Source organism: Bubalus kerabau, chromosome 14 (genome assembly GCF_029407905.1).
Source record: "Bubalus kerabau isolate K-KA32 ecotype Philippines breed swamp buffalo chromosome 14, PCC_UOA_SB_1v2, whole genome shotgun sequence".
Taxonomy (NCBI): domain Eukaryota; kingdom Metazoa; phylum Chordata; class Mammalia; order Artiodactyla; family Bovidae; genus Bubalus; species Bubalus kerabau.
In genome coordinates, this window is record NC_073637.1 from 67,034,976 (window position 1) to 67,049,442 (window position 14,467).

Here is a 14,467-nt window from a genome sequence, read left to right on the forward strand (position 1 = left end):
ACATTCTGTAGGATGGACCACTTAGTAGGACACAAATTACAGGGCACAGAAAACTATTTCAAGTATCTTTTCTGTCCACATGGGTGTGAAACTAGAAATCAACGAGGGAAAGAGAAACAAGAAAGAAATGAAAACAAGGAGACTAAACAACACACCACTAAAAAACTAATGGTCAATGATGAAAAGAAAAAGGAAATTTTTAAAAATATCTTGAGACAAATGACAATGAAAACACAACCATTCAAAATCTATGCTTGCTTGCTGGCTAAGTTGCTTCATTTGTGTCCAACTCTGTGCAACCCTATGAACCATAGCAAGCCAGGCTCCTCTGTCCATGGGATTCTCAGGCAAGAATACTGGAGTGGACTGCCATACCCTACAAGGGATCTTCCCAACCCAAGGATCAAACCCACATCTCTTCTGTCTCCTGCATTGGCAGGCAGGTGCTTTACCACTAATGCCACCTGGGAGGCCCATCAAAATCTATGGGATGCAGCAAAAACAGTTCTAAAAGGAAAGCTCATGTGTGCCTTCTTCAAAAACAAGTACATCTCAAATAAATAACCTAACCTATTACCTAAAACAATTTAAAAAAGGACAAACAAAAGCTAAAGTCAGCATAAGGGCGGAAATAATAAATATCAGGGAGGAAATAAATATAATGGAGATTTTAAAAAACAGAAAAAAAAATATGAATGAAACCAAAAGCTGGTTCTTTGCAAGCATAAAAAAAATTAACAGTGTCCTGGCCAGACTCATCAAGAAGAGAAGACCCAAATAAACAAAATAAGAAATAAAAGAGGAGAGATAATAACCTATACCACAGAAATACAAAAACCCCTAAGAGCATACTACGAACAATTTAGAAGCCAGTAAGTTGGACAACCTAGGAGAAATGCAACAGGTTTGTAGATACACACAGCCCACCAAACCTGAATCACATAAGAAATAGATAATTGGAACAGACTGATCAATAGAAGTGAAATAGAATCTGTAATAATACTAATAATAAAAAACATCCTCGCAAACCAAAGTCCAGGACCAGATGTTTTCACTGAGAAATTCTACCACATACAAAGAAGAACTTATGCCAATCCTCAAATTTTTCCAAAAGACTGAAGAGGAGGAAACACTTCTAAAGTCATTCTATCAAGCCAACATTACCCTGATACGAAATCCAGAAAAAGACACTACCAAAAAAGAAAATTACAAGCAAATATCTTTGCTGAATATAGATGCAAAAATCCTCAACAAAACATTAGCAAACTAAACGCGACAACATATAAAAAAGATCCTACACCATGATTAGGTTGGATTCATCCCAGGGTCACAAGGCTGGTTCATCATATGCAAGTCAATCAATATAAACAAATAAAGAAAAGATGAAAACCATATGATCATCTTAATAGATTCAGGAACAGTATTTGACAAAATCCAACACCCACTCATGATAAAAACGCTTACCAAAGTGGGTACAGAGGGAACATAATAAAAGCTATTTGTGACAAACCCACATAATAGGGTTAAACCAACATAATGCTCAATGGTGAAAAGCTGAAAATCTTCCCAGTAAAATCTGGAACAAGAGAAGGATGCCCACTGCGACCCTTTGTATTTAACACAGTATTGGAAGTCCTAGCCACAGCAATCAGAGAAGAAAAAGAAATAAAAGTTAGCCAAACTGGAAGGGAAGAGGTAAAACCGTCATTATATACAGATGACATAATACTATATAGAGAGAAAACTGTAAAAACTACACAAAAACAGATAGCACTGATAAATTCAGCAAGGAGAAATACACAAAATAACATATAGAAATTGGATGCATTTCTGAATGCTCACAATGATATATCAGAGAGGGAAAGCAGAAAACAATCTAAGACTGCATTAAAAAACTTAGAAATAAACCTCACCAAGGAGGTGAAAGATTTATACACTAAGTCCCAGCACTGTTAAACCGATATTGAGGGAAAAGAAAACCCTCCCAAACTTCAGACAATACTACAAAGCTACAGTAATCAAAACAGTGTGGCACTGGCACTAAAACCAGATATATGGATCAGCAGAACAGAAGAGAAAGCGCAGAAATAAACCCACACATCTATGGCCAATTAATCTTTGACAAAGGAGGCAAGAATGCACTACGGAGAAAAGAAAGTCTCTTCAGCAAGAGGTGTTGTAGAAGTTGGACAGACGCATGTAAGTCAATGAGTAGAATACCCCCTCACACCCTACACAAAAATAAACTCAAAATGTCTTAGAGACTTAAATATAAAACATGACACAACAGAACTCCTAGAAGCAAACACAGGCAAAACATTCTCTGACACAGATTGTACTAATGTTTCAATATTTTCTTAGGTCAATCTCCCAAGGCAACAGAAATAAAGGCAAAAATAAAGGACTCAATGAAAGTAAAGGAAAGCATAAACAAAATGAAAAGACAACCTAAAGACTGGGAGAAAATATTTACAAACAATGTAACCAACAAGGGCTTAATTTAAAAAATAATACAAACAGCTCATACAACAAATTAACAGAACAAACAACCTAATCAAATACTGGGCAGAAGACCTAAATAGACATTTCTCCAAATAAGACATACAGATGGACAACAGGCACACGAAAAGACGCTCAACACTGCTAAATATTAGAGAACTGCAAATCAAAACTACAATGAGGTACCACTTCACACTTGTCACAATGGGAATCATTAAAAAGTCTATACCAAAAAGAAGTAAAGAATATATTTCTTTTTTCCCACATCTGTTTAGAGAGAAATGACGTTTTGCATCCTAAATTTAGTACCGAGAATCTCATTTGATAAAATCTTAAGACTTTTCACAACAATCTTCTTATTTTCTTGTGGCACAGGAAAACTTGTATGAAAACTTACATCTATTGCTTGCTCATCTATTATTTATAAAGTAAATCTATACTTGAAAGTATGATTTGAACAAAGCCCCTCACAAGACTCTAAGACTTATAAATTATTGCCATGTTCTGTGGGTACGACTTTCAAAGGAAAAGTGAAATTGATTGGTTGTCCTATTAGTTATATGTTGTACTAGGAGTAATGGTGCAATTGGAATCTACTTCTAAATTGTATAAATTCTTGTAAGTTTGTTCTATATGAAAAGAATAAAATAACTGGCACCTCTCCTCTGCCCTCAAAAAAGTCTACACATAATAAATGCTGAAGTAGGTGTTGAGAAAAGGGAACCTTGCTATATAGTTGGTGGGAATGTAAATTGGTACAGCCACTATGTAAAACAGTATGGAGGTTCCTTAAAAAACTAACAAAACAGTTGCCATATGATTCAGCAATCCCACTCCTAGGCCTGTATCTGGACAAAACTAATTCAGAAAGACACATGCACCGGCCCCCCACCCCATGTTCACAGCAGCACTAGTTACAATACAATCATGAAGCAAACTAAATGTCCATAGACCAGATCAATGGATAAAGAAGATGTCGTATACATACAATGGAAAATCACCTGGCCATTAAAAAATGAAATAATGACATTTGCTGCAACATGGATGGACCTAGAGATTGCCATACTAAGTGAGGTAACTTCAGATCAGAGCAGATCAGATCAGTCGCTCAGTCGTGTCCGACTTTGCGACCCCATGAATTGCAGCACGCCAGGCCTCCCTGTCCATCACCAACTCCCGGAGTTCACTGAGACTCACGTCCATCGAGTCAGTGATGCCATCCAGCCATCTCATCCTCTGTCATACCCTTCTCCTCCTGCCCCCAATCCCTCCCAGCATCAGTCTTTTCCAATGAGTCAACTCTTCGCATGAGGTGGCCAAAGTACTGGAGTTTCAGCTTTAACATCATTCCTTCCAAAGAAATCCCAGGGCTGATCTCCTTCAGAATGGACTGGTTGGATCTCCTTGCAGTCCAAGGGACTCTCACGAGTCTTCTCCAACACTACAATTCAAAAGCATCAATTCTTTGGCGCTCAGCCTTCTTCACAGTGCAACTCTCACATCCATACATGACCACAGGAAAAACCATAGCCTTGACTAGACGGACCTTTGGTGGCAAAGTAATGTCTCTGCTTTTGAATATGCTATCTAGGTTGGTCATAACTTTCCTTCCAAGAAGTGTCTTTTAATTTCATGGCTGCAGTCACCATCTGTAGTGATTTTGGAGCCCAGAAAAATAAAGTCTGACACTGTTTCCAATGTTTCCCCATCTATTTCCCATGAAGTGGTGGGACCAGATGCTATGATCTTCGTTTTCTGAATGTTGAGCTTTAAGCCAACTTATTCACTCTCCACTTTCACTTTCATCAAGAGGCTTTTGAGTTCCTCTTCACTTTCTGCCATAAGCATGGTGTCATCTGCATATCTGAGGTTATTGGTATTTCTCCCTGCAATCTTGATTCCAGCTTGTGTTTCTTCCAGTCCAGCATTTCTCATGATGTACTCTGCATATAAGTTAAATAAACAGGGTGACAATACACAGCCTTGACGAACTCCTTTTCCTATTTGGAACCAGTCTGTTGTTCCATGTCCAGTTCTAACTGTTCCTTCCTGACCTGCATACAAATTTCTCAAGAGGCAGATCAGGTGATCTGGTATTCCCATCTCTTGAAGAATTTTCCACAGTTTATTGTGATCCACACAGTCAATGGCTTTGGCATAGTAAATAAAGCAGAAATCGATGTTTTTCTGGAACTCTCTTGCTTTTTCTAGGATCCAGCGGATGTTGCCCATTTGATCTCTGGTTCCTCTGCCTTTTCTAAAACCAGCTTGAACATCAGGAAGTTCATGGTTCACATATTGCTGAAGCCTGGCTTGGAGAATTTTGAGCATTACTTTACTAGCGTGTGAGATGAGTGCAATTGTGCGGTAGTTTGAGCATTCTTTGCCATTGCCTTTCTTTGGGATTGGAATGAAAACGGACCTTTTCCAGTCCTGTGGCCACTGCTGAGTTTTCCAAATTTGCTGGCATATTGAGTGCAGCACTTTCACAGCATCAGCTTTCAGGATTTGGAATAGCTCAACTGGAATTCCATCACCTCCACTAGCTTTGTTCATAGTGATGCTTTCTAAGGCCCACTTGACTTCACATTCCAGGATGTCTGGCTCTAGGTTAGTGATCACACCATTGTGATTATCTGGGTTGTGAAGATCTTTTTTGTACAGTTCTTCTGTGTATTCTTGCCACCTCTTCTTAATATCTTCTGCTTCTGTTAGGTCCATAGCATTTCTGTCCTTTATCAAGCTCATCTTTGCATGAAATGTTCCTTTGGTATCTCTGATTTTCTTGAAGAGATCCCTAGTCTTTCTCATTCTGTTGTTTTCCTCTTTTTCTTTGCATTGATCGCTGAAGAAGGCTTTCTTATCTCTGCTATTCTTTGGAACTCTGCATTCAGATGTTTATATCTTTCCTTTTCTCCTTTGCTTTTCACTTCTCTTCTTTTCACAGCTATTTGTAAGGCCTCCCCAGACAGCCATTTTGCTTTTTTGCATTTCTTTTCCATGGGGATGGTCTTGATCCCTGTCTCCTGTACAATGTCACGAACCTCATTCCATAGTTCATCAGGCACTCTATCTATCAGATGTCGGCCCTTAAATCTATTTCTCACTTCCACTGTATAATCAAAAGGGATTTGATTTAGGTCATACCTGAATGGTCTAGTGGTTTTCCCTACTTTCTTCAATTTAAGTCTGAATTTGGCAATAAGGAGTTCATGGTCTGAGCCACAGTCAGCTCCTGGTCTTGTTTTTGCTGACTGTATAGAGCTTCTCCATCTTTGGCTGCAAAGAATATAAACAATCTGATTTTGGTGTTGACCATCTGGTGATGTCCATGTATAGAGTCTTCTCTTGTGTTGTTGGAAGAGGGTGTTTGTTATGACCAGTGCATTTTCTTGGCAAAACTCTATTAGTCTTTGCCCTGCTTCATGAGGTAACTTGGACTAGGACAAATACCATATGATATCACTTACATGTGGAATCTAAAAACATGTACAAATTAACTTATTTACTAAACAGAAATTGACTCATATACATAGAAAACAAACTTACAGTTACCAAAGGGGAAATGGGGAAGGGGAAGGATAAAGTAGGATTAGCAGATACAAGCTACTACATTTAAAACAAACAAGGTTCTACTGTATAGCACAGAGAACTAAATTCAATATCTTGCAATAAATCCTAATGGAAAAGAATATGAAAAAGAATATGTATGTACATGTGTAATTGAATCACTCTGTTGTACACCAGAAATTAACACAACTGTGATTCAATTATACTTCAATAAAAATTTTTTAAATTCAAAGAATTAAATAAAAAAAGAACTCCTATAAACCATCACAAAAGGACCTCTCAATTTAAAAATGGGCAAAAGACTTGAATAAACATTTTTTTATAGAAGATATACAAAGCCAATAATCACAAGAATATGATAAGGAAAGAGTTAATATTTTTTTGACTTGGAATATAATGGATTTTAAGGGAAATGTGCATTAATCCTTAGTCTGAATTGGAATTTTTCATGAAATAACAAGCTTAAAAAAAAAATCTGACATTGACCATAAATTTGTAATAACTGCAATGTAACAGGAGAAGGTAATGGCAACCCACTGCAGTATTCTTGCCTGGAGAATCCCAGGGACAGGGGAGCCTGGTGAGCTGCCGTCTGTGGGGTCGCATAGAGTCGGACACGACTGAAGCGACTTAGCAGCAGCAGCAACAGTGGTAGGACTCACAGGAGTCCAAGCAACAGCATCAGCTACAGTTACAAAATATATTTTATGAAATGCAGAAACAATACCGAAAGACTTAGGTTTGGCATGCTAAAGAGCGTATTAACTGTTCTTCTGGCAATGAAATATTAGAATGTGGAAAAAGTTTCTCAAGCATTTCCTACCTGCTGGCCATATTCCACTCAAGGGCTGGATTCTGCGAATTTCTTTCAGTCTCTGTTAGCACTCCTCCTGTGCCATTTTCCTTTTCTGGTTTCAGTTGATCCCACTGAGCAGTACCAATATTGATCGACTGCAGATCTATTTGGTATTGTCGGTCTTCAATCTCTGACCCAGGGTCTCGAAGAATTCCTAAATTCAAGGCTCTTCTGTAAAGGCAGTGAAGAAAAGTAATCAGATAAATTAAGTATTCTATGCTTATTTTGCTCGCTAACATCTTGCTATTACCATTTTTCCCCACTTTGGATTATTAAGTTAATGAAATCTATGAAGCAGGTATTATAAACTTACCACATACTAATGATTTTAAAATGTATCAAAAAGTCAGTACTTAGTGTATCTACTTTATAAGTTCTTACATTATTCTCAGCACTGTTATTTTTCTAAATAAATACTTTTACATATATGATTTAAATCCTTGAGCTGTTGTGAGGTTGTACTATCTCCTTTTTTACTAAAGAGAAAATAATACAGAGTTGTTGAAAGACTTAGCCAAAGTTAACTGAGTTAGTATTTGGCCAAAACTGCAAGTTAAATCCAGGTTTTGCTTCAAAACCCTGTCTTCTTTCCAATGTTAAACATCTACTTTTTTTCCTCAGTACTTTGATGTCTTGTTAGGAAAAGTGTTGAAGCTTTGTGAGTTTACTTAATTCCCCTACCCTTTGCCTTTAGTCCTTTATATAACCCACTACCACACAGACTAAATTATTGACAAAACTTCATTGCTTACTGATGTAGAAATACAGTAAGGATTACTGGCCGATATAGAGTTGGAACTTTCATCTTATTGGACCCAAGGCTAAGCAAATGAATAAAATTATCAGCAGCTTAAAGCTAGATTGGAGAAAGTAAATGGTTAAATTTTTCATGAAGGTTTTAGAATGAAATAGCAAGGCAGTGTGACAGGATAAGAAGAACAGGATTTGGGATTTGCAAGCCAGATAAGTTAAAGTTTGTGAGAGTTGAGAATTTTTTGGTTATGTTGGTTCATAAATTCTTTAAAATGAGTAACCAAAACGAAGGTAACATTTTTCCTCCAAGAAAGTTTCAATCAATAAAAATTGAAATTACATAGGAGATAAAAACAGTTGTTACAAATATAGACACAACTGTAGAGATTAGGAAAAAATACAATTAGTTATATCAATTGAACACTAATGAAACCAATTAGTGGAGGGAGAGGGAAGAAATCACTTGAGTCTTAGTGTGAAAATTAGAGAGACACAGTATGAATGTGATCAAGACTATGTCTTGGCTAAGTAAACAGTGAGGGTCAGACCATGTCCAGAAGTTGGTCAAATACTGATGGAAGGTGGATGACTACTGAGACTCAAGATGGCAGGTGTCCCCAGATACATAGGAATGGAGATGGCATGCATCAGGCCAGGCAATGTGACGGCTAAGACTAATGAATTCAAATGAAGAGAAGAGGAGGGAGAAGACTGCAAATGAACAATCAAATAGCTCAGGTAGGGAAATATTAATATAACATCGTGTTACAATAAGGAAACAGGAAAGAAACAGGTGTTGGTCAAGAAGTCATAGTGTGAGGAAGAGAAACACAGATGGATGGAGTCTCAGTATTATCTTAAGGTGAGTGCTGATTCTAATTTTCATCTTCTTTTTTCTAACTCAGAAAAGTTCTATCTAGGAAAGAGCATGCAAAGAAAGGAGGCCTAAAGTTTTACATGAACCCATAAAATGGGTCATGAACATTTTCATTTTGCCTTAATGAAGGTAAAGAAAAAGAGAGTGAATGCAGGTGCAGGTTGTAGGGGGAGTAACCTTTTGAGTACCCCTATTTGGCAGAATGTTCTTTCATTTGAATACTGGTGTAATTCTGTGAATTCTGAAGATCCATCTCAAACTTCACTATTTTAAAAATTGTATTTATCTATTTTGGGGTCTTCGTTGCTGCACACTGGCTTTCTCTAGCTGCAGAGATCTGAAGCATCTCCTTAGTTGTGGTACATGGGCTTCTCAATCATTGTGTGGCTTCTCCTGTTGCAGAACAAAGGCTCTAGAGCACATGGGCTTAAGTAGCTGTGGCTCATGGGCTTGGCTGCCCCAAAGCATGTGGGGTCTTCTTGGACCAAGACTGAACTCGTGTCCCTTGCAGTGGCAGGTGGATTCTTAACCACGGGACCACCAAGTTAGTCCCTCAAACTTCACTTTCTAAGAAGCCTTTCCTGACCACCCTTTCTTAAAACTCCCTTTTCCCTAAATCTGTGCTCTTAGGGTCTTTCTAAACTTAGAAGTACAAGAACATCACAATCACCTGTCAGTCTTCCTCAAAATAGCATAAATTTCTTGAAGTTAGAAACTACATCTCTTATCAATTGATTAGTAAATGTTGTTTCAAGTCACTGATTTGAACTGAAACAAATCTTTGCAAACCTCAGCTAGAAACAGTATCTGTCTACAGCAACAAGAACACCCGTCTTTACACAGTAAACTTCTGCTGTACGGCCACATAGACTCTGACATAGAGCAAATGTCTTTGGCACTTGGTAGCCTAGCTTATTTCCCTAGATTATTATTCCCATATAAAAATTACATTTACTCAAACTAGCCAGTGCTTTCTGTTGTTGCTTAGTTGCTCAGTTGTGTCTGACTCTTTTCTGACCCCACAGACTGTAGCTCGCCAGGCTCCTCTGTCCATGGAATTATCTAGGCAAGGATAACTGGAATGGGTTGCCATTTCCTTTTCCAGGGGATATTTCAGACCCAGGGATCAAACTCATGTCTCCTGCATTGGCAGGCAGATTCTTTACCACTGAGCCATCAGGGAAGACCCCATACTCTCTACATTTTACAATAAATTCCCTAAGCCTACTTTTAAAGAAAACCAAAATACTTTTAAGAATCCCTTTTTAGAAAGAAAAGGTATGCTTGGAAATAAAATTAGTGCTATATTAAAAGATAACCAAAGCAACCTAGCCCAGCATTAACATCAGCCTATTTCTCTTGGCACATGGAGAAACTGCAAAATCATGAGATAAAAATCAGAAAAATACTGAAGTTTTCACCTATGCTTAAAATGTTCCATATTTAGCCTTGACCTTAAATCAAGCTATTTTCTTCTTATCATCTATCTGTGGAAAACATGACTTTCCACAGGTTCTCCTTCTCAACACAAAAATGGACTGTATATTGAGCAATAGCTTAATACTTTTAACATGCCAATTTCAAAATTTTAAGAATCAGGATTTGAGATTTTACATTTTTTTCTTTTTTGTTTTCCTTTAAGATTAAAATATATGTCATTTTAACCTGATTTGAAATTTCAGAGAAATGAACAATATTTGGGTATATAAATCTAACTTAAAAGTTAATTGCAAAACCACTTAAATGTGAGTTGTAGAAAACAGGATAAGCAAATGACTCATATGCACTCTGGTCTCATATTTTCCAATGATCATGAGCTTGGAGAAATTATTTAACTTCTCTGTTTTAATTATGTCAATGTTAAAACTATTATAGAAATAAATAAAATGTATGACTGAAAATTAAACTATTCATGTGCTCAGCCATGTCTGACTCTTTGTGATTGTATGGACTGTAGCCCGACAGGTTCCTTTGTCCATGGGGATTCTCTAGGCAAAAATATTGGAGTGGGTTGCCATGCACTCCTCCGGGAGATCTTCCCAACTGAGGGATTGAACCCAGGTCTCCTGCATTCCAGGCAGATTCTTTACTGTCTGAGCCACCAGGGAAGCCCATGAATACTTGAGTGGGTAGTCTATCCCTTCTCCAGGGGATGTTCCCGACCGAGGATTCGAACCAGGGTCTCCTGCATTGCAGGTGGATTCTTACCATCTGAGCCACCAGGAAAGCCCAAACCATTCAAAAAGAGGTTCCATTATAAATTTAATGACCATTCCTGGAGTACATTATCTTACATGGTTCTGAATGAATAATTCAGAATGAATGAATAATAAATAACCACCAGCTAATCACAGATGCACAGGCACCAAGCGATAACAAAGTCAACTTTTCTAATTATGAAAGAACTATTAATGAAAACTATAAAGATAGATGCTCTTTAATATTTCCATGCTTACCTGTATCCAAAATATGGCATATTAGAAAATGTGAGTGAATCTTTTGAATGCAATAACTAAAATGCTTGAAGACAATTTAAAGCATCTTTTAAAATACATTTCAGAGCTGGCCAGAGAATAGAAGGTGCAAAGTCATCACAAAAAATGTGAGAACAGAAACACTAAAAAATGAGCACCTGCCAAAGCCAGCTTTTCCTCTTAGGATTTCTGCTGAATCCTACAGTGATTTTCTGCTAAGTGCATAGGAAGTGAAAAAGCTCAAGGCCCACCTAAGGAGATGGATGAATCTACTTAATAGGAGACCGCATAGAAAGCTGGGGTTATGAAGGTCTTGAAAGAGTGATTTAAAAATAGCTTTCCTAGGATGACCTGTGACAGAACAGTTCTGAGTCTTGTGATGGTGGTTACATGAATGTACATATGTGATAAAACAGTACAAAACTACAGTCACACATATAGACATATAGACACAAATGGTTAAGAATACAACTGGTGAGGGAATTCCCTGGTGGTCCAGTGATTAAGACTCTGAGCTCCCAATACAGGGAGCACGGGTTTGACTCCTGGCTGGGGATAACAACCCATATGCTGTCTGTTATGGCCAAAAATCCAAAGAAGAAACAAACAAAAAACAGGAAAAAAAAAAAAAAAAGCTGGTGAAATATGAATACAACTGTGGATTGTACTGATTCAATATCCTGGTTTTGATATTGTACTATATACAATGTTTTCTAGGTGGCATGCAGTGGTAAAGAACCAATCTGTCAATGCAGGAGATATGGGTTCGAACTCTGAGTCAGGAAGATCCGCTAGAGTAGGAAATGGCAACACAAGCCAGTATTCTTGCCTGGAGAATTCCATGGACAATTCATGGGGTACAAAGAGTTGGACACAACTGAGTATGCACGCACTATTACTATAGTTACGCAAGAAGTCATGCAAGATCTAAAACCATAAAACTCCTAGAAGTAAAAGGGGTGTATGCTCTATGACATTGGTCTTGGCAATGATTTTTTGGATTTGACAAGAAAAACAAAGATAACAAAAGCAAAAATAAACAAGTGTTATTACACGAAACTAAAAATCTACTCAGCAAAGAAAACTATCAGCAAAATGAAAAGGCAACCTCCAGAATGAAAATATTTCCAAATTAAATGTCTGATAAGAGGTTATATCCAAAATATAAGAGGAATTCATATAACTCCATAGAGAGGAAAAAAGAAAACAAAAATGCCCAATTAAAAAATTGGCAAAGGATCTGAACAAATATTTTTCCAAAGAGATGTAATTGGCTAAAAGGTACATGAAAAGGTCCTCACTAGTCATCAGGAAAAATGCAAATGCAAACCATAATGAGATTTTTCACCTCATACCTTTTAGGATATCCATTAGCAATAAGACAAGGTATAATAAATGTGGGAAGGATATGTAAAAAAGGAAACCCTTGTACACTGTTGTTTGGAATGTAAACTCAAACCACCCCTATGTAAAACACAACAGAGGTTCCTCAAGAAAATAAAAGCAGAATCAGCATATGACCCAGCAATCTCATTTCTGGGTATATATCCAAAAGAAATAAAAAATCTCAAGGAGATATCTGTACTTCCACATTCATGGCAGCATTGCTCAAAAGCCTCTTCCATATCCTGAATGGAAACAACCTGACTGTCCCTCAATGAATGAATAAACAGATCAAGAAAATATAGCATATGCAGTTGACCCTTGAACAATTTGGGGTTTAGTGGCACCAACTCTCTATTCTATAGCCACAGTTCTTCCTTATCAGTGGCTCTACATTCATAGTTATTTACTATTGAAAAAAAGAGTGTATGAGTGGATCCATGACACAGTGTTGATGGGTCAACAGAATATACAATGAATTTTTATTCAGCCTTAAAAATTCCCATCATTTGTGAATTTCTGTTTTTATCTACATCTTATTTATATTATGCTGAGTGAAATAAACCAGAGAAAGACAAATATTGAATAGTATCACTTACATGTGGAAATTTTTAAAAAGTCAAATTCATAGAAACAGAGAGCAGAAAAGTGGTTGCCATGGGCTAAGGGGTTGGGGAATTAGGAAGAGGTTGGTAAAGGGGCACAAATTTTCAGTTATAAAATGAATAAGGTTGAGGATCTAATGTATCACATCATGGTGACTACAGTGGACAACACTATTGTAAAACTGGAATTTGCTAAGAGAGTGGTACTTAAATGTTCTACAGACACAAAAAAGGGTAAGTATGCCCAGTGATGGATATGCTAACTCAATGAGGGAATCCTTTCACAATGTATACATATCAAATCATAAAGTGTACACTTTGAATATCTTTGAATATCTTACAATTTTATTTGTCAATCATACTGCAAAGAAGCTGGGGAAACGTTTACACTGAAGGGAAATAGTTAAAGGGGACACAGAAGATGTATTTACAACTTAGTGGAAATCTGTAAGTATTTACATCTTAAAAAAATTTTAAAAACGGAAAAAAGTCCTGCTAAGGTCCATGTTAAAAATGACAAGGTAATGTATCAACTTACCCATCTTGACCTTAGCATTAGCACAAGGTGAAGAGGTAAAAAAAAATTCCCTCTAAGACTTTGCCATCATAAGACAGCACCTTGTGGTCTGAATTGCTAATGTGGCATGAAACAATTTTAATTTGAAGAAGCTTGTCCCGGGTAGATAGTGCCACCAGATGACAGGTAAAAGCAAATTCTCTTAAGATGAACTCAATCTCAACTCAAAGAATTTTCACACATTTATTCCAAGTGAAATGAGATACTAACTGGGCAGAAGAAACAGACATTCAAAGACTTCATGAACTGGATTAGTAGACATGAAATATAATTTTATAAAGAAGAAAAATGGTTTTCAAAGTATGAGCAGGCTCACGAAGATATACAGATGGCAAATAAGCATAATGAAAAGATGCTCCACGTCCTATTTCATCAGGAAGAAGCAAATTAAAACAAAAAGATATCATTACACACCTATTAGAATGGCCAAAATCCAGTAGACTGACAACACCAGGTGCTGGTGAGGACGTGAAGCAACTGGAAATCTCATACACTATGGGTAGGCATGCAAAATGGGATAGCCACTTTGGAAGACAGTTTGGCAGTTTCTTAGAAAACTAAATATACTTCTCACCATGTGACCCAATAATTATCCTCCTTGGTTTCTACGCAAAGGAGTTGAAAACATGTCTATACATACAGGTGCACATCAATGTTTATAGCAGTTTTATTCATAATTGTCAAAACTGGAAGCAACCAAGATGTCCTTTTGGAGAAGGACCTGACAATCCACTCCAGTATTTTTGCCTAGAGAATCCCATGGACAGAGGAGCCTGGTGGGCTACAGCCTAGGGGGTCCCAAAGAGTTGGATGCGACTGAGCAACTAACGCACTGGTGGCTCAGACAGTAAAGAATCTGTTTGCAGTGCGGGA

At 37.3% G+C, this 14,467-nt stretch overlaps 1 protein-coding gene across 15 annotated transcripts in view; it reads right to left on the reverse strand.

The window, feature by feature from the left end:
- VPS13B (vacuolar protein sorting 13 homolog B) overlaps positions 1 to 14,467 on the reverse strand; it is an 851,071-nt gene that overhangs the window by 322,363 nt on the left and 514,241 nt on the right. For all 15 annotated transcript variants that reach the window (XM_055546536.1, XM_055546537.1, XM_055546534.1 and 12 more), the window contains one exon: positions 6,893 to 7,096. In XM_055546536.1, coding sequence (XP_055402511.1) covers positions 6,893 to 7,096 — 204 coding nt within the window. The remainder of the gene's footprint in view (positions 1 to 6,892; positions 7,097 to 14,467) is intronic.